The sequence below is a fragment of the Carlito syrichta genome, unplaced genomic scaffold (assembly GCF_000164805.1).
Source record: "Carlito syrichta isolate Samal-C Ts95f unplaced genomic scaffold, Tarsius_syrichta-2.0.1 Scaffold287748, whole genome shotgun sequence".
Lineage (NCBI taxonomy): Eukaryota > Metazoa > Chordata > Mammalia > Primates > Tarsiidae > Carlito > Carlito syrichta.
Genome location: NW_007231844.1, coordinates 79,829 through 106,919, shown reverse-complemented (window position 1 = coordinate 106,919; position 27,091 = coordinate 79,829). Strand labels below are relative to the sequence as shown.

The following is a 27,091-nucleotide window of genomic DNA, read 5'->3' as shown; positions in this document are numbered from 1 at the left end:
CCTCAGCCTTCCGAGTAGCCGGAATTACAGGCACGCGCTACCATGCCCAGCTAATTTTTGATTTATTGTAGAGATGAGGTCTCGCCACGTTGCCTAGGCAGGTCTCGATTGCGCTGGCTCAGGCAATCCACTCAGCCTCCCAAAGGCGCAGGATTACAGGCTGAGCCACCGAGCCCGGCTAAAATGGATATATGGATACCTAACTCAATGGCTTGTTTTAAGGTTTAAATTAGATCATGCATGTAAAACATCCAGCACATTGCCTGACATAGAGTAAGTGTTTAGCAGATGGTTACTCAGTTCCTGCCATCATAGTAAAAGACCAGCTCTTGAGCTTGATTTTAAAACATCTCGTATAGGCACCTTGTCTGTCCTCCCTCTGTGTGGGGAGAAATGCCTCAGGGATGTCTGAACACTGAGCAGTGTGGGAACATATATGGGGAAAGCTACATTTCACTGAGGGGTCTCGGTTCTGCACAATGGAATTGCCATCTGTAATTGAATGTGTTCAGTGTGCAGCTGCAGTGGCTTAGGAAGATGGGAGGCTTAAGAAGAGGGCATGGCCTTAGTAGACGTCAAGGGGTCCAACCTTCTGTAATCCTGGGAAAGGGACTTGATTTCTCTGAGGCTATTTCAGATCTGAAGATGGGAATAATACTATCTGTGGAAGGAGGTTGTCCTGAGTAATGAGTGACCAGAATGCTTAACGCAGAGTGAGTGCTCAGGGAGCAGTCGACTCACCAGTCCTCTTGCAGCCTGTGATAGTCACCACACTGTGTTACAGAGGCCAAGGGCTCCAGTGTGGGTTGTGGCTATGTTGCTGAGACTGTGGTCTCAGATTCTTCCTTGGCTGATGACCATCTAAATGTGTCCTACTCTGTCTGTAGTGGCTTCTCCCATCAGGTAGGGGATAGTCCTCATGGCAGTCTGCGACACTGAGAGTGGTACCAAGAGCTTGACGTTGACTCACATTGGGGTTTGTGTCTTTGGAGAATGAGGTGCTCCCACCATCATGCCATACCACTGTCCAGTTGAGGTGGAGGCTCTGAGCAACCTCTAGGGGACACCTCTCCAGCCAGGGTTTTTCAGTGCTTTTTGGAGGAAACCAGCCAGAAGTGGATTTTCTTCTCTGGTGTATAAAACAGTAATGCCCGTGGCCTTCGCATCAGTGACAGTCTCCGGGGATTTGTGATCATGAGAGTTTCTGGGCCAAATATTAACTTCAAAACTAGTTCAGTTTCAGATCCCCCCTCCCAACCTGTGGATGAAAGGAGAGGCAACGTGGTCTTTTGAAGAGTGACTAGGCTTGGAACTGGGTATGCCCAGGTTATAACTGCACTTACTCTGCCTCCCCTTGCAGTTGCTTTTTCTCTCTGCACTTTGCCCTGTGGAGTAGAGAGACCATGCAAGGGCTGACCGAGGCAAATTTGGAGCATCAAGTGAGGGGTTGGAGCACGCCTCTGCCCTGTGCATCTTTCCCCAGCCACTCCCCACAGTGCTGGTGACCTGGGCCCTTCTCAGTAATGGGGCCTTTGCTCCTGCTAACCTGTATTACAACACTAGAGGCTAAGTACTGCTCAAATGCTGTATTGATTAACCCAACCGGTTAGGTTTGGGTTTGCAGAGCACCCCTGTGTCGTTGATATAGCAATGAGGGGCTTTGCCCAGGTTTGCCCCATGGCTTGACATGCTCATCACCTCTGCTGGCCTTGACAAGTGTTTGCTGACTCCCCTCCTTCTACATGTGAAGCCCTGGACTCAGACAGAGGGTTGGTGCTAGAGGTGCAGGGATGTGTGACCCCAACCCTCACTGACTTTATCAAGGAGTTGTGGAGATAGATATTTGCCCATGAGAATATGTATCTGGTGGCATCCAGCAGCACACTGCTGAGCACAGAATGAAGGGTCACTGAGACCATCTGTGCTCATTTCATGGGATAGTTGGGAAAAGCAGGGGGGTGGATTTGAGCTGAACTTGGAAGGCTGGGTAGAATGTGGAAGGAAATAACCACTCTTCCATAGAGTGGGGCAGATGGAGGGTGCAGGAATGGAACAGGCGGGGACCCATAAGAAGGCAGCTATGGGTCAGGCTTGGTGGCTCAGCCTGTAGTCCCAGCGCTTTGGGAGGCCGAGGCGAGTGGGTTGCCTGAGCCTGCGGGTTCGAGACCTGCCCGGGTAACTTGATGAGACCTCGTCTCTACAATAATTAAAAAATTAGCCAGGCATGGTAGTGCATGCTGGTAGTTCCGGCTACTTGAAATGCTGAGGTGGAAGGATTGCCAGAGCCCATCAGGTCGAGGCTGCCGTGGCCGGGAGCATGCCACTGCACTCCAGTATGGGTGACAGAGTGAGACTCCAGCTCAAAAAAAAAAAAAAAAAAGAGGGCAGCTATGGCCAGAGTGGAAGCTTATGCTGGGGAGCCAGGCAGGAAGGCTGAGAGGTCAGCCTGGCCTATTTTGATTGTCCCAAGTCTCTGGTAAGGATAGCGGACTTGGTTGTGCCACAGATTTTTCCTGCTTGTGGTCCAGGGATTGACCCAGGGCTAGGCTCTGTGTCCTCCAGGCTGATGATATTGGTTAGTACATGTTCCCATAGTTTCTCTTCCATCCATTGTTTGTCTACCTGATGCTTGTTTTCCTGGAGATAAAGAATATTCTACCCGTAAGTGCAAGGGTTCAGACAGGAAAAACTTGGACTTCCTGGGGCCACGGGACTTGAGCCGGCTGTTGTTTCTGTAGTGGCCTGGAGTGCCCTGAATTGAGTCCTAGTAGGATAGGGGTAGGGGAGGGCCTTCCAGCAGGTGTGGATCAAGGAGAAAGGTGCTGCTGGGCTTGCAAAGATGAGGATGGGTAGAGTGGATGCTGAGCACAAATATCCCCCTTTCCCGCCTCTCCTTCCAGGAAGCCCCGTTACTCTTGCAAGCTGTCACCCAGCATTAGAGCTACATTCCTTATACTTTCACTCCACGAAGCTCTCTCAGAACCGTTCAAATCCATACCACCCACCACTGCAGCTTGCTCTTCCTAAAGTTCACATCACTCACCTGCTCACGGTCTTCCATGGCTCCTCGTGGCCACTGGGCCTAAATGCTAGTTCCTTTGTCAAGCATTTGGGGCTCTGAGCTGCAGGACTGGAAGCAACTTCCCCAACCCTGTCTTTTCTTCCACTTGTGACCTTTGCTTCTGCCAAACCAGATGCCTCCTCTTCTTTCCTCCAAGCCTTTGTTCAGCCTCATCATGAACAGCTCCAAAACAAACACCTACTCATGCTTCAGAACCCCTATCCTGTGCTGACCCTCATGAAGCAACACTGCATTCCCACCAGATGCTGGTCATTCTTTCTTGCCCGCCCCTGCTCTTCTTGCATTCATTTTACCAGGTTTTTCTCCTGTTTGCGTGTTAGTCCTTGAACACTCTCTGTCTCCTCTTTGCCTCACCCCAGTGGCAGCGAGCCCCGCAAAAGCGGGGAGTGCATCCCATATGCTGACTGTGGCGTGGGAGTCATGCCCTTGCCAGTTGTTTAGGGAATGCCCATGACTTGAAACAAGGAGACGGGAGAGGAGGTGGCTCCAGGGTTGCTTGTTCTGTAGCTCAGGGTGGGTCTGCTTTTGGATCCCTTGCTGAAGCCTTGAGGATGTCCCCACTGCCACTCCTGGTGCTGCTCTAACTTGTACCAAGCAGAAACATGTCCTGACTTCCCAGCCAGGCCGTCTGGGCAGAAGTGGGGAGGCACAGCCACTTCAGTGAGCTGTGGTACATCCCCACATCCTGGACTCTTCAAGAACAAAACCAGATTCTGGATCTTTGCAGAATTTAGTGTTTTTCGTTAAAGGCATTTAAAACCCAAACTAACAACAACTTCCGAGTTCTTAGAGTATCCACAGTGTGAAGTTTCAAATTCAGTCTTTGGGAATTTAAAAAGTCAAAACCTGCATTGGCCGGGAATCGAACCCGGGCCTCCCGCGTGGCAGGCGAGAATTCTACCACTGAACCACCAATGCTGCAGCTGTTGGCAGCTGTGTGGGCACCTCCCTTTAGCCTCATTTCTGGGCCTCCTTGTATAGATGCTAGTTCATAGAATACAAGGCCAATATCTGATGCTGCCACATCAGCAAGAACAGAGAGCTGAGACTCCAGAGCAGGAGGAAGGGGCTGGAAACAGAAGGGTATGTGCATGTAGCTGATTTGCCTTCAGACCTCGAGATGGAAACTAGAGCTCTGGTCTTTTTCAGTAGCAAAAGTATATTGAGACTTTGGGGGACTTTCTCCCTTGACGTTTGAGTCCTCTCATTCCATTCTGCATTTGGTCTTGTGTTGAGCTGTTTTACTGTTCTCAGGTTTCACACCAACTTCCTGCTGGAGACTGGCCAAGGCTGAGGGCAGCACAGCAGGAGTCTCTTTATGGTGAAGGCATCAAGGCCATGGTTCCACAACCAGTAGTGAATGCTTCTCTGGAGGACCCAGCTGCTCATATGGGCTCACTCAGCAGGAAGTGTAATTCCAGATTTCCGGGTGTCCTTGGCTGCTCCAGGCCCAGTGTGGTTGGAAAGACCAACTCTTTTAGCAGGATCGCTATGTGAGGAAACTGGCCAGGAAAAGGCCAAAAGGAAGCAGCTGCATTGCATTGGCCGGGAATCGAACCCGGGCCTCCCGCGTGGCAGGCGAGAATTCTACCACTGAACCACCAATGCTCCAGCTGATCCATAGTGCATCTGTGGGGTTTTTCACAAGGGATGATCTCTATCTCTAGCAATACTCAGAGGCACTTTGTCAGCTCACCTGGCTGGTTTGTCCAGTTTGGGAGACCAGACAGACTTATGTAGAATCATCCTTGCTGGGCCTTGTTATGACACTTTGGGGCTTGGGGCCTATGAACTGTCATTCAGCTTCCACCTGGAGGCCCATGGTTCATCCATAGCCCTCAGCCCCACAAAGACCAGACAAAGAGGCACCTCACAGGCCTTTTGTACAGCCCTATTCTGAAACACCCATTTCTGCTCCATTGGCCTCCAGCCTGGAGCCTGGCTTGTTTTGTCACAACCTCTTCTGTGAACAGTACCTGGCACATAATAGGTGTGCCATACAATTTGCTGTATGAAATCTTGACCAAATCACTGTACAGTCCCTCTTTGAACAGCCTTTTTGCAGGAATGGTTACTGTTTTTAAACAGCTCTAATTGCTAGAAAGTTCTTGACTCTGAACTAGAACTACACAGACTAATTGACATCTTTTGAATATGACCATTCTTAAAATTCTTTAAGCCAACTTGAGACCCCATTTATACAACAGGTGAGCAATGTACCTGCCACGATTGGATGCAAAGCAAGGAGGGTGGGAGTCCTTGCAGTCACGTTAAAAGTCCACGGTCTCTAGTCTGTCCTCTTCCTGCCTTCAGCAGCTCCTCTAGAATTAGTCCTTCACACCTCTCCTCCCCTTTCGTCTCCAGACACAATTTCACATGCTCAGCAAAGCCATTGGAGGCTCACTGATGCAAAATACATTCTCCTAACTGGAGATGCTCCAGTTTCTACAGCCAACCCATCCTCACAGGTTTCATGCTGCTGTTCTGCTCTTGGGGCCCCTAACAAGGTTGGCTAGTTCCCCCTCCTTGCCTCAGTTCACACAGTTCCTTTTACCCAGAAGGCTTATTTCCTTCTATCTCCTGACCTTCCCAGCTGCAACTGCCTCATTGGTGATCTGGGGCACTCATGCCACCACATCCAATGTGAGGCTTCTTGCTGCAGAGATACTGTGAGCTTCTGGAGGGCAGATACTAGGCTTTCGTGACCATGGGGCTATGGAAACAGGCTGGTCTGTTATAGAACCAGGCCTCCCTCGGCTCTTCTCTACATGGGCAGGTATTCCTTTCCACAAAGGCAACCTCCCTTCAGTCTACCCCAAGGAGACACCTTGGAGGCACCTACTCCCTGCCCTCTCCCCATATTATATGGGCTTTTCTATTTCATTCTGGCAACAATTCCCCCTGCTCTTTCCCGCCACCTCAACCACGTTTCAGGTCCTCCTTATCTGGTAGCTGCAGTGTTCTCTTGAGAAAGTTTGTCCTTTGCATTGGTTTTCTTCTGTCAAAACTGCTTCAGCCCAGCTTCTCCAAGCTGCTGCCAGAGATCCCTAATTAAGGCGAAGTTTCAAGCATGTCATTCATTGTTGGAAAAGCTGCACTGGCTCCTCTCTTCACTAACTATCTTTAGCTGCTCCTTCCACTTGCAGATCCCTCATCCTGCCTCAATAGGCCATGTCTTCTCAGCCTACTGTGCCTTTGGCCAGCCTCATCCCTGTGCCCAAGATGTGCCTTCCTTGCTTTCCCTGGAAAATACCTGTTCATGTTTTGGGTTTTTTTTGAGTTGGAGTCTCACTCTGTCGCCCAGACTAGAGTGCAGTGGCCGCTCCTGGCCACCGCAGCCTCGTCCTGCTGGGCTCCGGCGATCGATCCGCCTCAGCCTTCCAAGTAGCCGGAATTACAGGCGCGCGCTACCACGCCCGGCTGATTTTCTGATTTATTGTAGAGATGAGGTCTCGCTGCCCAGGTGGGTCTCGAACCCGCGGGCTCAGGCAATCCACTCACCTCAGCTTCCCAAAGGCGCGGGATTACAGGCTGAGCCACCGAGCCCGGCCCTGTTCATGTTTTTAAGATCTGACCCCGCTGGCACCTCCTGTAGCCCTCCTGAGTGGTCTGAGGGAATTTAGCTCATTGCATTTTCTTGCTTCTATATTACTGAAGCCACCTTGCTACAGTTACTTATTTGTACATGGATCTTGCCCATAAGACTGGGGTCTTTAGTGTGTCTTCAGCTCTGTCTCTAGAAATAATGGGTCAGATGCAGGCAACTTCTTGGATACATGAATGGAAAGTTGAGCAAATGTTGAATAAAGATGTTTGGTTAACTGATAATGTGTTGCATTTTTTGATCCCCAACAAGACATTTATTTGCATTCTCTCAGATTCCCAGAAGTGAGATAGCACTGCTGTTCCTCATTCCGTTGTACACAAAGAGAAACTGAGACCCAGAGTAGGGAAACAGCCATGACCCAACCAGCAGCAGAACTGGGAAGACTTGCCCTGAGATGCCTGACTCCTAATTCCTCTTTCTAAACAGGTCCTCTCCCTCATCTCAGTCCCAGGCTTTGGAGTACACAGCAGATGTACCCTGATTCCCACAGCCCCTCTCTCCTCTTTCCCCAGGCTGGTCCGGGAGTTCGTGGCCCAGAACAATACTGTGCAAATCAAGCATGTGATCCAGACCCTGTCTCAGGAGTTTGCCCTGTCTCAGCACCCCCACAGCCGAAAAGGGGGTCTCATCGGCCTGGCCGCCTGCTCCATCGCACTGGGCAAGGTGGGCCTTTCTCCTGAGGGACAGACACACTAGTGGTGGCCTTGACTCTGACTGAGCCATCCAGATGCCTTCCCTTCCAAGACCCAGCAGGACATTGCAGATCTTTGTTTCATTGCCACTCTTTCCACACATAAGACCAGCCAGGCTGGCCTCGCAGCCTTGTCCCAAGCGTGTCCCCTCTCCTGGGAGACAGACTTGGGAAAGGTCGTTGAGCCCAGCCCTCACATAAAGGCCTAAGCATCTCTGAGGGAGCTGGGGTAGCAGCTGCCACTGCAGGCTGCAGGACCTGGACTGGGTCCCATTCTGAGCCGTCTCCTCCTCCTGCCCCCTTGCAGGACTCAGGGCTCTACCTGAAAGAACTGATTGAGCCAGTGCTGACCTGCTTCAATGATGCAGACAGCAGGCTACGCTACTATGCCTGCGAGGCACTCTACAACATTGTCAAGGTAGCCCGCGGCGCCGTGCTGCCCCACTTCAACGTTCTCTTTGACGGGCTGAGCAAGGTAACAGACACCCCTCCAAGCTAGGCTGAGCTTGGCACATTCGAGCTCACTTGACCTCCTGGGGCCTTGGGTGCCCAGATCCCTTTTAAAGATGCAAGCAGAGCATGTAAGCATATGACTACAAGGAACAATTATTGTCTGTTGAATCTAATACTTTTCTAAATGGGCTTATACTTACCTTTTTTTCATTTCTCTGTTTTTGTGTTTTATCAAAGTATTAGCCTACCACACAGCGGAGGGGAAAAATAGATAATCTGAGAAGCACTAAACTCCTTGGTTAGAAGGTGATGGTGATCCATTGCAGAGACGCTGTTTGCCCTGTGAAGAGGGTGGCCATTATTCTGGCTCACAAGTGCTCTAGAAAAAGCTTTCCTTAGAAGGGCTCTGGAGTCCATCATACTCTCCTCCATGCCCCTCAGCCTCATGGAGTTTGCCCCACCCCACCCCAGGCACAGAGCAGCCCTGCGGTGCTGGGCCTCTGTGGAATGCCACATTTCTAGAGTATCAGCCTCTCAGCTGCCCAGCCCCTCCTCCAGGAGTAGAGAGAGGACCCAGCACTTTAAGATTGGAAACCCCTGAAGAGGGCCCATGGGAAGCAACCCCCACCCAGTCATAGCAGGAAACAGGAACTCCAGCAAGCCCTGGGAGGCATCCCTGAGCAGAAGGGGAACCCAGCTGCATCTGGTTCCCCACTTAGCCAGTTCCCTACTCTCCCAGCCTTCCTCAGATTTGCTCAGGTGGGTACCTGTTAGATGTTCTGGGCTGCACCAAGGTCTTTGCCATGGGTTTGCAGGAGATTCCTTGTCTCCCATTTGACTATGCCCCTCGCCTCTGTGTTTCCCCTTTCTGTGTTTCTCTAGCTGGCTGCTGACCCAGACCCAAATGTGAAAAGTGGATCTGAGCTCCTAGACCGCCTTTTAAAGGTACTTGTACATTGTCCCCACTTTTATTTCTAGCATCTGTGTCTTCCACCTGTCTTTCACCTTAGAAATTCTATCACCAGGGATACTCTTGCTAATTTTCCTAATTTTTAAATTTACATACAGTAAAATATACTCTTTGCTATGCAGTTCTATGACAAGTGTACAAAGCTCTGTCACCTCTGTAGTCACATCCAGAACTGTGCCATCATCCTAAACATCCCCTTGTCTTGCCGCCACCCAGAGCAAAGTTTGCCTCTATCCTTCCATACCACCCTTCCCCCAATAGCAGGGGGCTTGGCATTCCATCCAGACCACAGAGAGTGGGGTTTTGTTATTTGATTAGTTCTCTTAAACTGATTCCTGCTTTCCGTCCACCAGTTTTGCATCTGGTTCCCCACTTAGCCGGTTCCCTACTCTCCCAGCCTTCCTCAGATTTGCTTAATGAGTGGGGTACCTGTGGCAAAACGAATACTCCAGGCACCTTTCCTGCCTAGCTTGGACTCTGCCGTTTTCCTCTGGGGCTGCCTGACCTCTGGAGCCAGGCCTGGGCTAGTGATTCCACCAGGTCAGGCAGCCCTGGTCTCTGGCATTGGCAGCTCACATTCCTTTGATCCGCAGGACATTGTGACTGAGAGCAACAAGTTTGACCTGGTGGGCTTCATCCCCTTGTTGCGGGAGAGGATTTACTCCAACAACCAGTATGCCCGGCAGTTCATCATCTCTTGGGTAAGGTCCGGCCCTGGCACTGTTTCTCCAGCCTCTAGTTCAACGAGCTCCAGTTTGGTAAAATGCTTTCTGCCACATCCTTGGTAGGTCCTTTGGCTACAGGAAGCCTCCTTGTTGTCCTCGAATAGTCATTAATGCCTGATAATCCAAAAGCACTTTATTCAGCTTTGCCCCTAAAGCCCATCATGTTGCCCCTGAAGGGAATTAGAGTCTTTCTTTTTGCCAAGAAATACCCAGATTTCTCTTTGAAGCCAATAGTGCTACTTCAGCAGTCCCACCTTTTCTAGCCTCCTCTAGCCTCCTTCCCCATCCATTCTCTTCTCCCCTAGACATCTGGATTTCCTTAGAGTCCTATTACCATTCCTTTGAACATTTAACAACAACAACAACAAGATAGCTGGTAGCATTCCCTCCCCCATGGGACTCCTGCAGTGTGGGGAAATGCTGCCTCCACAGGTCCCCTTCCCACTGCCCAGTCCCAGAAGACTGATGAGGGGGAGACAAGTTTCTCTGGCTGCTGTGACTTCCCCTCCTGTTTTCACCCCCTGGTTAGATCCTGGTTCTGGAGTCTGTGCCAGACATTAACCTGCTGGATTACCTGCCAGAGATCCTGGACGGACTCTTCCAGATCCTGGGCGACAATGGCAAAGAGATTCGGAAAATGTAAGTAGAGTGAGAACCCTCAGTATGCACATGCACCCCACACCCACAAACAGGCAGCAACAGGAGGGCAAGAAAATCTCTCTTTTCTTCCTGGCTCATGTGCTTCCTGCTTTGAGGTGCTAAGAGCTCATCAAACCCCAGCCTAAACCAGCTCGGTGCCTCAGCCTGTAATCCCGCGCCTTGGGAGGCTGAGGTGAGTGAATTGCCTGAGCCCGCGGGTTTGAGCCTGGGCAACTTGGCGAGACCTCATCTCTACAATCAATCAAAAAATTAGCTGGGCATGGTAGTGTGTGCCTGTAATTCCGGCCACTTGGAAGGCTGAGGCGGAAGGATCGCCGGAGCCCAGCAGGTCGAGGCTGCGGTGACCCGGAGCCACTGCACTCCAGTCTGGGCGACAGAGTGAGACTCCAACTCAAAAACAAAAACAAAAACCCCAGCCTCTGAAAATGTAGGCCTCAAAGTGTAGTCTCCCTCTGGGTGACTGACCCAGAGCAGAAATGAACTGACCCAGAGCACTGGGTTGAGACTCCTCCAGCCCTGGCAGACATGTGCTGCTTTCCATTGTCCATTTCTCTTGGTAGGTGTGAGGTAGTTCTTGGGGAATTCTTGAAAGAAATTAAGAAGAACCCCTCCAGTGTAAAGTTTGCTGAAATGGCCAACATCCTGGTGATCCACTGCCAGACGACAGGTGAGTGTGTGGGGGTCCCACAGATGCCACTGCCTCTGCAGATGTACCTTTCACTATCTCAGCTTCAGTGAGGGGGCAGGAGAGAGTCCTGGAAGGAGTATTAACCAATGTGACCAGATGTGGTGGTGTGTACATATAATCCCACCTACTAGAGGCTGAGGGAGGAGGATCGCTTGAAGTCAGGAATTCAAGACCAGCCTAAGCAACATAATAAGATCCCGTCTCTGAAATAGATACATAAATTCTTTAGGCATGGGGACACACACCAATAATCCCAGCACTTCGGGAGTTTAAGGTGGGAGAATGGCTTATGCCCAAGACTCTGAGACCAGCCTGGGCAACATAGCAAAAAACCATCTCTTAATTAAAAAAAAACAAAAAACAAAAAAAAACAGTGTGACACTGAGCCTTGGGAGCAATGCAGTGGTGAGTCTCTGTGAGAAGGAGATCCAGGCTCTCTATCAACATGAAGGACCTTTTACCTACGGTGGCCTCTGTGGAATAAAATCTAGAGACCTTGGTGACAAGCCTGACCTTAGCACTGAGAGTTGAAATGCTTGGAGGTTGGGGTTATGTGTCCATTAGCTTCTGTCGGGTATCAAACCACTATGAAACGTAATTGTTTAAAACAATATTATTATTGATCATGAGTCTGCAGGTCACTTGGGTGGTTCTGCTCCTGGGCCAGGCTTGACTGGGCTTGATCTTACACCTACAGTCAACCGGAAGGTTGCTGGGGCTGGGCGGTCCAGGATGACCTCTTTCATGTCTGGTGGTTTTTTGGCAGTGGGGGCAGTTAGACAACATCTTATTGTCCAACAGGCTAGCCCAGGCACATTCATACGGCCTCAGCAGGATTCCAAGAGAGATGGTAGAAGTGAGCAGGGTCTCTGAGGGCCTAGGGGTGGACCAGGCACACTATCACTTTAACCACATTCTACTGGCCAAAGTAGCAAGGCTCGCCCAGATTCCGGGAGTAGGAAAACCAACTCTACTTCTTGGTGAGAGGAGGCCTTTCATTACAGAGGGGCATAGATACAGGGAACAGTGAGATTTGTGGCCACTTTACAGTCTAGCACAGGAGTGTTACTGTGTTACAGGCTGTGTCTGTCTGTACCTTTGGAAGGCAAAGTACATGGGGAAGAGAGCGTTAGTGAGAATGGAACGAGCCATTGGGTTCCCAGTCCTGCATGTGTGGTCAGTGAGAAGGGACAGTTCGGCTCTTATGCTGACCCATCTGAAATCCCTGATTCCCTTCCAGATGACCTCATCCAGCTGACAGCCATGTGCTGGATGCGGGAGTTCATCCAGCTGGCTGGCCGCGTGATGCTGCCTTATTCCTCTGGGATCCTGACTGCTGTCTTGCCCTGCCTGGCCTACGATGACCGTAAAAAAAGTATCCTTTGCTCTGGGGAGAAAAATAAGAGCAACCCCAAAGGGACTGAAGTTGAGGGACCCTGGAGTGGGGGTTAGGGACTCCCTTAGGATCCATCACATTCCCAAATAGACCCTAGCATCTAGAGCACAAGAGGTGGAGCGGAACATGGATTAGGAAAGCCAGGGACACGGAGCTGATGCTGCAGTCTCCACAACTTACCTGGTTACTTAAAGGTCGGGAGAAGCTATCCCAGGACCCAGGCTTTCAACCCCAACTTTGGGTGGGGGAAATCCAGGAGGACCAGCAGGAGGGAATGCTCCTAGAAGAAACAGGAACATCTCACAGGGGCACCAATATGGCAAGGAGAACATGGACTTGGTTGAGACTGCCTGTCTGCCTAACAGCCTCTGGGAGGACTGAGCCCTGGACCAGGAATACTAGGTTTAGGGACACCTCCCCTGAATGGGACAGCTCCTTACATCAGTGGACTCAGGCATCAAGGAGGTGGCCAACGTGTGCAACCAGAGCCTGATGAAGCTGGTCACCCCTGAGGACGATGAGCCAGATGAGCTGAAGCCAGTGGTGCAGAGACAGACTGAACCCAACCCGGATGACTCCCTAGGAAAGCAGGAGGGGGCAGCCAGTGGTAAGTAAACTGCCCCTGCCCCTCCCCTCCTCCCACGAAGGGCCCCAGGGAGCCAGAGGTTGTACAGCTTCCCTTGGGGCCTCCCTTAACCAACCAGGGCTACTTTATATGTGTTAACTCAAATAATTCTGGCAACAGCTCAGCAAGGTAGCAACCGTATTATCCCCGTTCTGTAGAGGGACATGTGGAAGCTTGAGCATGGCCAGAATCTGGCAGCTGGTGAAGGGCAGAGTTGGGATTTGAACCCAGGCAGGCAGCCTCCCAAGGCCATAATTTTCTCCCTGACCCCCTCAAAGTCCAGTAAGTTTTTCTTTAATCTTTTTCCTGGATTCAACTATAAGAAGTAGCTGTTTTCAAGGTAGGAAGGTTTGGAGCATGGAAGGAGTGCCAATATTCAGGGTACACTTGATCTTGGCAGTGGATATCCAGCTACCCAGAAGCCTGACTTTGTTTACTGTGCAGGTCATTCTCAGGGAGGGAGGGTTTAAAAAGCTCTAGCTTCAGTTTATTCAATGCTTGCGAATTCTGCCCAAATCAGTACCTTTAAAAAATGAAGTTGCTATGTTCTCCTTTCAGACTCCTTTAACTTTATTTTCTTGTTTATCTGTAACATTTCAAAAAGCACATTTATGCTGATTGGTGTCTGGAGTTTAAATATTCTCTAGAACCCTGACATTTTCATATCTCTTGGACCTCTGTCCTTACCAAGAGGTTACTGATCAGTCGGGGTGATGTCCTCCTTTGCAGAAGCAACCAGAGAGTAAATTGATGCACAACCTACTCAAATGTTTAAGGATAACTGCGTGAGGTCTGAAACCTGCCCCCAGGAGCCAAAAGAATTGCTAAAGCATTTTCTCCCATTGCCATTAGTGAACTTTACTTTTGATCGTCTGAGCAGAATTGCAAGCATGTGTACCCCATGGACCATGGGTTTGGCTGATAGAACTGAGCAGCAGTCTGTGCTGGACCCATCTCAGGTGTCAGGTTACAGCTTAGCCAGAGCAGCAAAACAGCTGGAGGCAGAGTTTCTCTCAGCTGGAGCATTGGTGGTTCAGTGGTAGAATTCTCGCCTGCCACGCGGGAGGCCCGGGTTCGATTCCCGGCCAATGCAGCAGCTGTAAGCTTTTTGGCAGACCCTGGAAAATTTTTTTAATGTGAGATAAGTTAGTGTGGGCCTTCAAAGAGAGAAGCTTTCTTACTAGGGGAAACCAGAAGAATCTAAATGTTAGACATATTTTTGTGAACTCTTACTGACATGAATATTTTCTTTTGGTTTTTGGTTTTTAGTTATTTGGTTTGGTTTGTTTTTTGTTTTTTGAGTTGGAGTCTCACTCTGTCACCCAGACTGGAGTGCAGTGACCGCTCCTGGCCATCGCAGCCTCAACCTGCTGGGCTCTGGCGATCCTTCCGCCTCAGCCTTCCGAGTAGCCGGAATTACAGGCATGCACTACCACGCCCAGCTGATTTTTTGATTTATTGTAGAGATGAGGTCTCGCTGCCCAGGCGGGTCTCGAACCCGCGGGCTCAGGCAATCCACTCACCTCAGCCTCCCAAAGGCACGGGATTACAGGCTGAGTCACCGAGCCCGGCTTGGTTTGGTTTTTGAGTCAGAGTCTCACTCTGCACCCAGACTGAAGTGCTGTAGCATGATCACAGCTACCGCAGCTTTGACCTGCTGGGCTCAGGTGATCCTTCCCCTTCAACATTCCCTACTGCTAGAACTACAGGCACATGCCACCACATCTAATTTTTTTTATTTATTGTAAAAGACAAGGTCTCTCCAATTTGCCCAGGCTGGTCTCAAACCCTGGGCTCAGGCAGTCCTCTTGCCTGTGCCTCCCAAAGTGCTGGGATTACAAGCGTGAGCCACCACACCCAGCCTCTTTTTGTTTTTTAATTCTCATTTTAGAAAATTTAGAAAGTTGAAAAAAATACAGAGGAGGAGCAAGTCCATCCTCACAAAGAGGCAGTCAGTATTAAAATTTTGGCATATTTTTTCCAGTTTTGTATACTGTGTGTGTGTGTGTGTGTGTGTGTAAGATCATACAATGTATCCAACTTCACATCTGCTTTTTTTGTTTCTTTTTTGTTGTTTTGTGCTTGACAAGTATAACTGGCAAATGCTTTGACTATTTTATACTAACTTAAAAGTTCAAAATGACATTTAATCTACAGAGTTAGAAAATAGAATAACAGTTGCCTGGGCTTGGGGGAAAGGAGGAATCTGGACTGACTACTAACAGATGCCTGATTTCTTTTGGGGGCAGTGGAGATATTCTAGAATTAAATAGGAGTAATGAGTGCACAGCTTTGTGAATGTAATAAAAACCACCCAGTTGTACACTTTAAAATGGTGAATTTTTTGCTGCGTGAAATTTATGTTATATGAATTGTATCTTCATTTTAGTTTTTTGAAAAGTTTGTGCCTACTCTCTCAAAGTGGAACCCAGCAGCCCCTGCTCACCCTTTCCACTTATGTGGCAAAAAGTCAAGCCATCTGGAAAAGAACTGCTCCATTCTGTAGGTCGTGGCCTCAGCCAAAAACCTCTCCAAAAGCAGAAGCATTGGTGGTTCAGTGGTAGAATTCTTGCCTGCCACGTGGGAGGCCCGGGTTCAATTCCTGCAGTGCAGCTTATTTACCTCTTATAGAAAGTTTTCCTAAGCATGCTTCATTCAACTGCTTGCTCAGAAGAGTATTATCCTAAACCAGGATACATTCATGCAGGTTGGCTCTGGATTTTACTGCCTCATAAAGAGCATTTCAGCTGATGAAACTACCACTTTGTAGTGGTTCCCAGGGAGGGAAGCGGCTAATTTGAGACCTTCACATCCACTCTCAGCCCTGTTCAGCTTGTAACTAACTAAAAACCAGTCTTTTACCAAGATGCCCGGGACAAAGTAGAGTTGATTTAGCCAGTCAGTTGGCAAGTTCATTCCACCCTCTCCTGGTTCCTCTTCTCTGTCTGCTCCTACTGTCCTTGGCCCACCTGGCTGAAGACAGCAGCCTCCTGCCTGGTTTTCCTTATGTAGTTGTGCTGACTCATCCACAGCACCACATTTCATGGCACGCCTCCCGGCAAGGCTCATCTGCATGTGTGCATCTGTGTGCACCACTCCCCTCAGTCTCCTCCCTTCTCCCTCCTCCTCTGACCTGAGGCCTCCAGGGCAGTTCCTCATTTGTATCACACTGTTTCCAGTCTCTGTTCACTTGCTCCAGCTCCCCCTTGGCCCACTACTCAGGGGTAATCCATGGCACAGCCTCCTTTCCCTGGTTCTGAGTTCTTACAGTATTTGACATGTCCAGCCTGATTGTCCCCTGGTTGTCTTAGGTGTCAGCAAAATTCTGGGGTCTGATCATCCTGCCTGTGAGTCCTGGCTCTGTTCACTTCATATCTGTTGCCCTTTCTAAGCCTCAGATTCCTTAATTGTTAAATAGGATGATAATAATATGTAATGGGGGGGTATGGGATTGGCAGTTGAGGGAAACTGCCAGGGGAGGGAGGGGCACACCTCATCAACAAGAGTACCTGTATAATGAACATTTGTATACCTAACCCTGAATTGTGCCCCACATCTTAAAATAAAAAATAATAATAATAATATGTAAACTATAGTATGCTTGAGAGTTTCAAACAATATTTTTGCATGAGCCAGGCTTGGTGGCTCAACCTGTAATCCTGCACCTTGGGAGGCTGAGGTGAGTGGATTGCCTGAGCCCACAGGTTCGAGACCCACCTGGGCAACTTGGCGAGACCTCATCTCTACAATGAATCAAAAAATTAGCTAGGTGTGATAGCGTGCGCCTGTAGTTGCAGCTACTTGGAAGGCTGAGGCAGAAGGATCACTGGAGTCCAGCAGGTCGAGGCTGCGGTGGCCGGGAGCGGCCACTGCACTCCAGTCTGGGCGACAGAGTGAGACTCCAACTCAAAAAAATAAATAAATAATAAACGATTTTTGCATGTAAATCTTTTAGCACTTGGCATGTGGCAAACAAGCTCAATAACAAACATTTCAGTGTTGTTGTTGTAATACATGTTTATAATATAATTGTTGACTTACTAAGGCATTGGAGCAGACTTCTTTTTTTTTTTGCTCAGGCAATCCACTCACCTCAGCTGGAGCAGACTTCTTACCAGAAGTCTAATATGGGTCATCAAGGTTGGATTCTTTCTGGAGACTCTCCAAGAAGATCTATTTCCTTCCCTGCCCTTTCCAGTTTCTAAAGGTCACCTGCATCCCTTGGTTCATGGCTCCATCCTCGATTGTTACTAAAACCTAAATATGAGAGGCCAGATAGTGTAATTCGATTGTAAAATCTGAGGATCTACTTACTTACCAGCTGGATGACTTTGGGCTAGTTAACCTCTCTCTGCCTCAGTTTCCTCATCTGTAAAATGGAGATAGTAGTACCACCTATTGCATAAGGTCATTAAGAGGATTAAGAGCTGGTAAACAGCCTAGAGAAATGCCCAGCATGTCATTAGTTGAAGGTAATGAGACTAGCATAAGGCACCCCTAGTTCATCACTCAGCTTCACCATTCATTCACTCATGACCAATCTTGGTACTTCTATAAATGTGTATGTTTCTAAAAGATAAAAGCTCCTTTTGTAAAATTTATCACAATACTATCATCATAACTCAGGAAAGAAAAAAAAAATTAAGTCTGAACATATTATCAAATTTCTATTCAGGGTTTATACTTCCCCATTGACCCGAAAACTGGTATAACCAAAAAAAGATTAAAAGTCACCAGATATTACGCAGACTAGAAGAAGATATTTGCAGTGTGTTTCACTGTGAAAGGGTTAGTATCCAAACACAAGCGTTCTTTCATTTTTAAAAAAATGGATTGCCTGAGCCCGCAGGTTCGTGAACCGCCTGGGCAACTTGGTGAGACCTCATACAATAAATCAAAAAATTAACCAGGTGTGGTAGCGCACACCTGTAGTTCCAGCTACTTGGAAGGCTGAGGCGGAAGGATCACCAGAGCCCAGCAGGTCGAGGCTGCAGTGGCCAGGAGCAGCCACTGCACTCCAGTCTGGGTGACAGAGTAAGACTCCAACTAAAAATAAAATTAAAATTAAAAAAAAGGACAAAAATGAGAGTTCATGACGAAGCTGTTAATTCCTTTATGTAACAAATGCTTACATAGCTCTTACAACATGGCAGGCATCATTTAGACACTTAACATTTATGCTTCCTCCCTTATTGTCATAGCAGGCCTATGGTGTAGCTACTGCCATTACCCCCACTGTACAGGTGAGGAAAGGGAGGCAAAGTAAAGTGACTTGCCCCAGGTCACACAGCTAGAAAGTAGGAGGGTCAAGACCCAAAGCTAGGCCAAAAGGCTTGAGAGCCCTTGCTCACAAGCACTGTGTCACACCACAGTTCTCTGAGGAGGGAATTAATACATAAGGGCAATGAAAGATGCTGAGTATGACTGGAAACCAGAGAATTGCAAAGAAAAGCCAAGTGTCATTTGTACTCACCAAGTTTGCCAACATTTAAAAGATTACTAATATCCCTGAGTGAGGCTTTGTGGGAAGGAGGTGACTTTCTTTCTAGAAGTACATACTGATAGAACCTTCCTGGCTGGGCTCGGTGGCTCAGCCTGTAATCCCAGCACTTTGGGAGGCCGAGACGAGAGGATTGCCTGAACCCACAGGTTCGAGACCCACCTGGGCAACTTGGTGAGACCTCGTCTCTACAATAAATCAAAAACTAGCCGGGTGTGGTAGCGTGTGCCTGTAGTTCCGGCTACTTGGAAGGCTGAGGCGAAAGGATCGCCAGAGCCCAGCAGGTTGAGGCTGCGGTGGCTGGGAGCGTGCCACTGCACTCCAGTCTGGGCGACAGAGTGAGACTCCAACTCAAAAAAAAAAAAAAAAAAAAGATAGAACCTTCCTAAAGGGCAACTTGGCAATAGCTATTAAGATAGGAAGTGTCGCCAGGCTCGGTGGCTCAGCCTGTAATCCCGCGCCTTTGGGAGACTGAGGTGAGTGGATTGCGTGAGCCTATGGGTTCGAGACCCGACTGGGCAGCGAGACCTCATCTCTACAATAAATCAAAAAATCAGCCGGGCATGGTAGCGCATGCCTGTAATTCAGCTACTCGGAAGGCTGAGGCGGAAGGATCGCCGAAGCCCAGCAGGTCGAGGCTGCGGTGGCTGGGAGCGGCCACTGCACTCCAGTCTGGGCGACCGAGTGAGACTCCAACTCAAAAAAAAAAAAAAAAAAAAAGGATAGGAAGTGTCTGGTCCTTCCCCTCAGCAGTTCCACTCTACACAGAAGCCCAGGAAAAATGTAAGAGCAAAAATTAGGAGACAGTCTAAATTAATTTGAAGCAAATTTCTGATGTCATGTTATTTCATTTGTAAATGTGAGTATTTCTAAGAGATACCCTCCAGGGGTGTGGAACTCTGGCTGTTATTCCAGTCCGTCCTGCCCAGGAGTCCCCAGCTTTTCCTTCTCACCCTTTCTCAGGCCCTGGTTTAGCAGACAGACCCCAGGCTTTGACACTGGGAGGACAAGCACCGAGCAGGCCCAGCCACTGCCACAACTGCCCCTGTGTCTTCTGAGCTGTGTCCTGGGTCTAGAGACAGCAGCGTAGACATGGACATAAAACCCCCACTTTACTGGAAAGAAGAAGAGGCCATGACCCACACCTGGAATAGCACTGCTCTGAGACATAGTTCACAGTGAAAAAAAGCAAGTTGCAGGAAATACACTATGATCTCATTTATGTTTACAAATCAAAAAGTAGGATAGCAAAAGCCAGGAGGGGATACTTGCCACTTGTCTACCTGGGAAAGAAGTTACCTACTTTCATGTAGAGCAAAATAAGACTGAAGATTAAAGAGAGAAAGGTTTTTTTCTTTATTTTGTTTGAAACTTAGAATGAGAATTTGTTTTACTTCTATAAAGGCTGGTATCATTTGAAAAATATAAATAATGATAGTTTTTATTTATAACCCACAGAATAGAACAAATATCCATGGGTCCATCATGACATAAGTAATCGAATGAATGAATGGTATGGAAGGGACAGTTCTTCCTTACGTTGAAAGTCCAGTTAATAAATGTTGAAGGAGCCAGGCGCAGTGGCTCGTGCTTGTAATCCCAGCACTTTGGGAGACTGAGGTGGGAGAATTGCTTAGCCCAGGAGTTCAAGACCAGCCTGGGCAAAATAGCGCTACCTTGTCTCTACAAAAAATAAAAAAATGAGTAGGGCATGGTGGCATTTGCCTGTAGGTCCCAGCAATTCAGGAGACTGAGGTGAAAGGATCTCCTGAGTCCAGGAGGTCGAGGCTGTGATGAGCCATGACTGTGCCACTGCACTCCAGCCTGGGCATCAGAGTGGGACCCAACTGAAAAAAAATGGAGAAGGAAAGAGGAAGACAGAAAACCATCATCAGATAAACTCCACAGTAACATTTGTAATAGGCACGTTTCACTCTTGGGTGCTATAGTCAGTGAGAACATGTTTGAGGCAAAACAGAATATTTGTCTAATTGTAAATATCTTCCTTCATGATATTTGTTAATTACAAAGAGAAAAATAGTAATTCACAGGGGAGAAACCCAGCAGATACTACCTTCATCAGCACCAGTAATGAGACAAATAGACAACTTGTGTCCTCAACAGGATTCACTGAGGCATGGCACTTCTGTGTCATTCCTGCATAGATGTGTAACTTCAGCCTGCTCATGAGAAGACGTGAGACAAACCCACTTGGGGAGATATTTTTCAATGTGATAGACCGTTCAGGAAAGACAGAAAGACTGAGGAACTGCTACAGGTTGGAGGAGACGAAGGAGACAGGACAACTAAATGCAATGTGGGGTCCTGGAGCAAAAAGCCATGAATGGAAAAACTCATGACATTCAAATTAGTTTACTCATTTAGTTAATTGTGCTGTACTGATGTTCGTTTTCCAGGTAGTACTGTACTATGGATATGTACAATGTTAGCATTAAGGGATGCTGGGAGAAGGGTGTACAGAGAATTCTTTTCTCTTTGCAACTTTTCTGTACTTCTAAAATTATTTTGAAATTAAAAAACAATTGTTTTAATGTAGGAAAATATACCAGGGGTGCCAAAAAAAAATGTATGCACATTTTAAGAGATGTTCGCTGTAATCAGAAGTGTCTGGATGCTGAAGGTAACCACTTTGAGTACCTCTAGACAGGCCATGTAAACAGTACCCATCTCATTGTATAGATGAGAAAACTGAGGGCAAAAAGGGTGTCATACTGTAAATTACACAGTGAATATCAGGAGTCTGGAATTTTTTGCAGAGCACCAACCACCCTGAGTGCCCCAGCACTGCCAACTCCCTCTTACCTCCTTAATACCACGCGAGATGTGGCCAGCACCTGGGTCAGAGCTGAAGTCAGAATAGGGTCCTACTGGCAGCCTTCCAGACCCAGAATGCCTTGGCTTTTTAGGAAACCTGATTAGGTGCCAAGAGAAAAGTTTTGGAATTTTAAGGTGATCAGATCCTTTTCTATCCTAGGTCACATGACAGTAAGTTAGTAAAGACTTGTGCAGAGTCACAGTCCTTTCCCCAAAGTCATTTTGTAAGCCTTTTATTGAGAATTCACATACCATATGGTTTACTCAGTGTAAAGTATACAACTCAGTGACTTTTATTTGTTCACAGAGTTGTGTAACCATCACCACAATCAATGTTAGAACGTTTTGTGTCCTAAAAAGAATCCCCTAACCATCACACCCCTTCCCTCATCTCCTTCAGCCCTAGGCAACCTCTGATCTGCTTTCTGTCTCTGTAGGTTTGCCTATTCTGGACATGTCTGAGAAATGGAATCATACAAAATACAGTCTTTTGGCTTCTTTCACTTAGCACGGTGTTTTGTGATTTTTTTGTTTGTTTTTTGTTTTTTGTTTGTTTGTTTTGAGTTGGAGTCTCACTCTGTCACCCAGACTGGAGTGCAGTGGCCACTCCCGACCACCGCTGCCTCGACCTGCTGGGCTCAGGCGATCCTTCCACCTCAGTCTTTCAAGTAACTGGAACTACAGGCGTGCGCTATCACGCCCGGCTGATTTTTGATTTATTGTAGAGATGAGGTCTCGCCAAGTTGCCCAAGTGGGTCTCGAACCCACAGGCTCAGGCAATCCACTCACCTCAGCCTCCCAAAGCACTGGGATTACAGGCTGAGCCACCGAACCCGGCTTGTTTGTTTTTTCTGCTGAGGCGTTTTATTTGTACATATCCATTATATCCCTAGAAAAAGAATCCCAGGATTTTCCCTTCTGTGTGTTTCCATGTTGCTCCTTTGTGAACCATGATGCCAGCTGAGATTGTCAGTACAATGAAAGCAAACTGGCAGGATGGAAGCAGATTATTCTGTGACTTTTCTAGATCTTTGAGTTGCACATCAAGTCTGGGGCTTATCACGTCACACTTGTTTAACCTGCCTGTGAGGTTCACAACAATTTTTCCAGCTCTGTAATCAGTGATTTCAAATTCGCCAGTGTAACTGTACTTCATCATCACAGTTAATAACCAGATGATGATTTTGGAGCACTGCCTGATGAGAACCTGGTGTCTGCCCATCTTTTCGGCATTGTTGATGCTCTTGAGAGCATCGCCAGGACATTCATGCGCACAATGATGGCAGTATGGAAAGATGACGGAAAGAGCAGCGCAGTATTTGTAAAGTTCATCCATGTTATAGCAAGTGTCAATACTTCATTTCTTTTTATGGCCAAATAATAGTCCATTATATGGCTATACCACATTTCATGAGTCCATTTATCAGTTGTTAGATATTTGGGTTGTTTCCACATTTTGGGTATTGTAGGTTATGCTGGTGTGACTATGATTACATGTTTTTATATGGACATAAATTTTTTCTCTTGGGTATATTCTTACAAGTGGAAGTGCTAAGTCATATGATGACTCTATATTTAACCCTTTGAGGATTTGCCAGACTGTTTTCCAAAGCAGACGTACCATTTTATATTCCTACCAGCAATGTACAAAGGTTCCGATTTCTCCACATCCTTACCAACACTTGTTACTATCTTTTTTATTTTAACTATCCTAGTGGGTATAAAGTTGTATCTCATGTTTTTGGTTTGTATTTTTCTGACAGCTTAGGATCTTGAGTATCTCATTCATTTTGAACTTCATACTGTCAGGCTAATAATCCCTTTGAGGCTTCCCGAATGTGTTCAGCACTGGTGTCCCCTCCTTGTGAGATAACTGTACTGTCCCAAGAGCCCTAGAGAATGAGAAGGCATTGGGTTCTCATGGCTCCATAGCCCTGTTTTGTTTTGTTTTTTCCAAGATTCTAGACCAAGGTACTAGGCATAGAGAATCCTATGTGTGCTTATCACAGGAATCTTGTTTATTCAAAAGACCCAACCACCTTTCGTGACTCCTTGTTCCTCTTTCTCTCTCAGGAGGTCCAGATGGTTCTTGTGACTCCAGCTTCAGTAGTGGCATCAGTGTCTTCACTCCAGCCAGGTAGGTGGTTTGTTCCAGCCGGAGGTGTTTGTGGAAAGCAAATATCCTAGATCTTTCCTGGGTGCAGCAGACTGCAGTAAAGACCCAAGGCAAATTCTGCTCAGGGCCACTCCTTTTGGGGGACCCTTATGCACAGAGGAGTTGCTTGGTGAGGGAATCTGAAGGCTACTCATCCCACCAGTCCTGATGGACAGACAGCCTTTCAGAAGGGTTAGAAACCATGGGTCAGTAAATGCAAGTTGTACATTTACAGCTAACGCATGGTGACTGCAGTGAGACACTTGCAGATGCCATGGCCCAGCACCTTCTGCTTGTCCAGGATAATGTGGGGCCGCCAAGACTGACAAAGTGCAGGCTCTTACAGGACAGGCCAGAGCACAAGCAGTCATTAATTGTGTCCGAGAGTATGGCTAGATTGTGGGCCCAGGAGCTGTCCTCTCCTATGCTCCCAGGTCAGCTGTGATAGCGCAGCCTTCCACGTGGGGGCAGTGCAGGCCAAACAGCAAAATAATTCCCTTTCTTGCAGCTCTCTCCATACTCCCTGCAGGGTAATGGGATTCCCTGGGGAGGGAACTGTTGACAGTTTTCATCCTGGTCTGATTCCCTGGACTTGTCCCATGGCTCTTTTTCTTTGGGTGGCATTGGCACATGTGAGCTAGAATGGATGGCAGTTCTGCTACAGGAGATTTCTTCCCTCTGAACTTGATGATGAACATGGCCCTGAGGGAGCAAGTCACTCATGAAGAAGAGATGTACACACAACCCCAAGGGGCTCTTTGCACCAGGCTCTTCCCCTCAGCATATGGAGAAAGTTGGATGGGGTTGAGATCTGTGTTGAAGGAAAAACTGAGATCAAGAGGCAGGCCCTGAATATGTCCCTGACCTTGATCTTTAGGATCTTTCCTCCTCTGATATCGTTTGTGAGTTTATTCAGATCTCTAAGGACCTTGAGCACATTTTGCAAGTACTTATTATAAATATGTGCCCCTAGGACCCTTCCACATTGGGCAAGCAGATCGGTAAGTGTTGGCTATTCACTCGTTTTCAGTTTCTTGTCATGTATTTCCAGAGAATCTACCTTTGTTCACCCCTACAGGTAGAGAAGAAGCCAGGAAGTTGCTGGAAAGGGGTGATTGCTCTACAGAGTGTTGGGGAGACTAGCCATGGGGTACCCGAGCCAAGGCATTGAGAATCATGACTGATAACGTGAATGCTCAGCGAGTGCTTCCAAGGCCTGGCACTGTGCTGAGCCCTTTATGTCAAGTCCTTTAGATGTTGCTTATGTTGAAGTCCCATGGGGTCAGTGGTATTATTTTCATTTTGGGGATGAGGTGGCATAGGAGAACAGGAGACTGCTGTGTAGAAAATAGACTTGGAGGGGCTAAATGGGCACAGACCCCCTTGGGAGCCACCACAGCTGTCCTGGTCAGAATGGATGGAAGCTCAGGCTGAGGAGGGGACAGCATGTGGAAAAAGTTGGATGGGTTTGAGATTTGTGTTGAAAGTAGGAGTGACAGAATTTGCCAATAGATGGCATGAGATGGGAGAGAGGTGGGGGAAAGAATAACTTCTAGAAGTTTGGAATGAGCCAAACTCTGGGTATCCTGGTATCATTTCCAAGCTGGAGCTGGAAGGAAGAACAGGTGTAAGTCGGGCATGAAGAGCTCTGTTCCAGGTGAATCTGCGCATCCCAGGAGAGGAAAAGGAGGCAGGCTTGGATTCTGGACCCTGGAACTCGGGGCAAGGTCCAAACAGAGGTGCAGGGCTCTGGTATGTCCTGCATAGCATCTGCTTTTGTCCTGGAGGCTGTGGGAGCCAGCATTATAGTGGAAATGGCAGGATCAGATCTGGGATTTAGAAGCCGAAAAGCCCTCTGTAGACTTGTCATTATCATCTGAGGAAGCTATGGGGACCATGATACTCCAAGGCAGTGGCAGTTGGAGGTCAGGGGAGGTCCAGGAGGAGATAGAGGTAGGGCCTAACTGATCGAATGTGGACGGTGCACAACTCTCTGCTGCCATTGGCCAGGACAGATCTGCAGAAGGCCTCCATTCCTGTGCTAAGGCCAGAACCCAACAGACTGGAATGAGGGTTTTGCTTTACACCTGTCATTGAGGAGTCCGTGCTGAATTCTACCGTTTTAAAATAAGAAGTCAAACAGGAACAGATTATCTAATGCTTCCTGACCCCGCTGATGGAGGTGCCCATAGTTCATGTCACTGGCTATGCTAGAAAGCTAAAAGAGCCTTCACAGTATAAAACCAGAGCCAGGGTACCCAGGCCCCAGCCTGCCACTTTCTTCTCACAATTGGTACAGTAAAAGGAGACTAAACTTGGACTAGAAGGCGTCGTGCAGGGTCACCACAAAACCAAGCCCACCCTGCAATTTCCCAGGCGCATCATTTGCCCAGGGCACCCCCAGAGTCACCAGTTTCACTCAGTTTTCATCTGCCAAGGGTGGCAGCCAGACTGGGAACTCTTCCCATGGAAAGGCATTCTTGCCTGACAGAAAACTGCCGGTAGTGGTGGTGATCCTGAGCCTCTGAGTGCTCAGTGACCCTTGGAGAACCTCTTACCCAAAAAAATGCACATCCAACAAAATTGTAAATTCACTTCCAGGGGTTCAGGGATCACCTCAAAGGCAATCTTTGCATCCCAAATTTAAAAATACAAAGATTTCTCACTTGGACCAGAACACAGGGAGAAGTAACTGACTGAGCTGAAGAGCATAAGCTACTTCTCCCTCCTTCATGCCCCCTTTTCCTGAGATTTGAGGGAAGCCTCCATGACCCCAGGCTTAGCCACAGGGGAGAGTCACCCAGAAAAGCAGAGTATTGACAGGGTTGCTGTAGGTCTGGGTTCCTCCATCCTCCAGAGCACAGGAAGTCAAAAACTGGACTCCTATGGAGGGGTGAAAAGCAAAAACACCAGGCTGAAAGAAGCAAGCTTAGAGCCGAGGAAAGGGTTCAGAGAGAATAGTCTCCACCACCAAGTGTCTGTCTGTACCCAGGCGTGTTCCTTATCTTTCGTGAGTGCTCTGAGCCAACTGCCTGGATACAGACACTTGGTATACCAGGTGTCTATCACATCCTGACTCCAGCATGTCTGGCAGTGGCCTTGGGTAAATGGCTTGATTTCTCCCTGCCTCAGTTTCCTTATCTGTAAACTGACTTCCAGGGGGCATGGGCCTTAAATGAGATCAGTATGGAAAGAACATAGAATGGTGCCTGGCACACAGAAAGCACTTCACAAATTTTAGCTACAATTATTACAAAAACCTCATTATTAAGCCCATTTTACCAATGAGAAAACAGAGTAACTTCTTACCCAAAGTCACCCAGCTAATTAGTGACCAAGTTGGAATTCAAGCGAGATCTGACTCCAGAGCCCATGTGTTTCACTTTATTAGTTGTAGTTGGATGTTTTGCGTTTTGGCTTCTTTTACCCATCTGACATAGGAGTTCTCAAACAGGTGTTGCTATATGAACAGGCTTCCACTCTGATACCCAAGGTCTTGCTGAGGACTGTGGTGTCTTCAGTGACATTCAATACAGTTCTGCCTGTACATGAGCAGGCAGAAAGATCTAGAAATCAGTGCTTTTCAATTTTTTTGCATCTGCTGATTGAAAAAATTTATAGTGATTGGTGGCTCAGCCTGTAATCCGCGCTTTGGGAGGCCGAGGTGAGTGGATTGCCTGAGCCTGCGGGTTCGAGACCTGCCT

General features: G+C 47.9%; 1 protein-coding gene and 3 non-coding genes across 5 annotated transcripts in view; 2 read left to right on the top strand and 2 right to left on the bottom strand.

Annotated features, from left to right (window-relative positions):
- Nucleotides 1-27,091, top strand: part of VAC14 (Vac14, PIKFYVE complex component) — a 114,741-nt gene that overhangs the window by 8,579 nt on the left and 79,071 nt on the right. Inside the window, exons 2-10 of one of the 2 annotated variants that reach the window (XM_021709933.1) lie at nucleotides 7,202-7,352; nucleotides 7,688-7,855; nucleotides 8,716-8,778; nucleotides 9,397-9,504; nucleotides 10,058-10,167; nucleotides 10,749-10,855; nucleotides 12,117-12,251; nucleotides 12,727-12,879; nucleotides 23,306-23,369. In XM_021709933.1, the coding sequence (XP_021565608.1) occupies nucleotides 7,202-7,352; nucleotides 7,688-7,855; nucleotides 8,716-8,778; nucleotides 9,397-9,504; nucleotides 10,058-10,167; nucleotides 10,749-10,855; nucleotides 12,117-12,251; nucleotides 12,727-12,879; nucleotides 23,306-23,369 (1,059 nt within the window). The remainder of the gene's footprint in view (nucleotides 1-7,201; nucleotides 7,353-7,687; nucleotides 7,856-8,715; nucleotides 8,779-9,396; nucleotides 9,505-10,057; nucleotides 10,168-10,748; nucleotides 10,856-12,116; nucleotides 12,252-12,726; nucleotides 12,880-23,305; nucleotides 23,370-27,091) is intronic. The other variant, XM_008052979.2, reaches the window with a different exon arrangement.
- Nucleotides 3,930-4,000, bottom strand: TRNAG-GCC. The gene has a single exon. It is a non-coding gene; the product is annotated as a tRNA-Gly (tRNA).
- TRNAG-GCC lies at nucleotides 4,620-4,690 on the bottom strand. The gene has a single exon. It is a non-coding gene; the product is annotated as a tRNA-Gly (tRNA).
- Nucleotides 13,920-13,990, top strand: TRNAG-GCC. Its single transcript has one exon. It is a non-coding gene; the product is annotated as a tRNA-Gly (tRNA).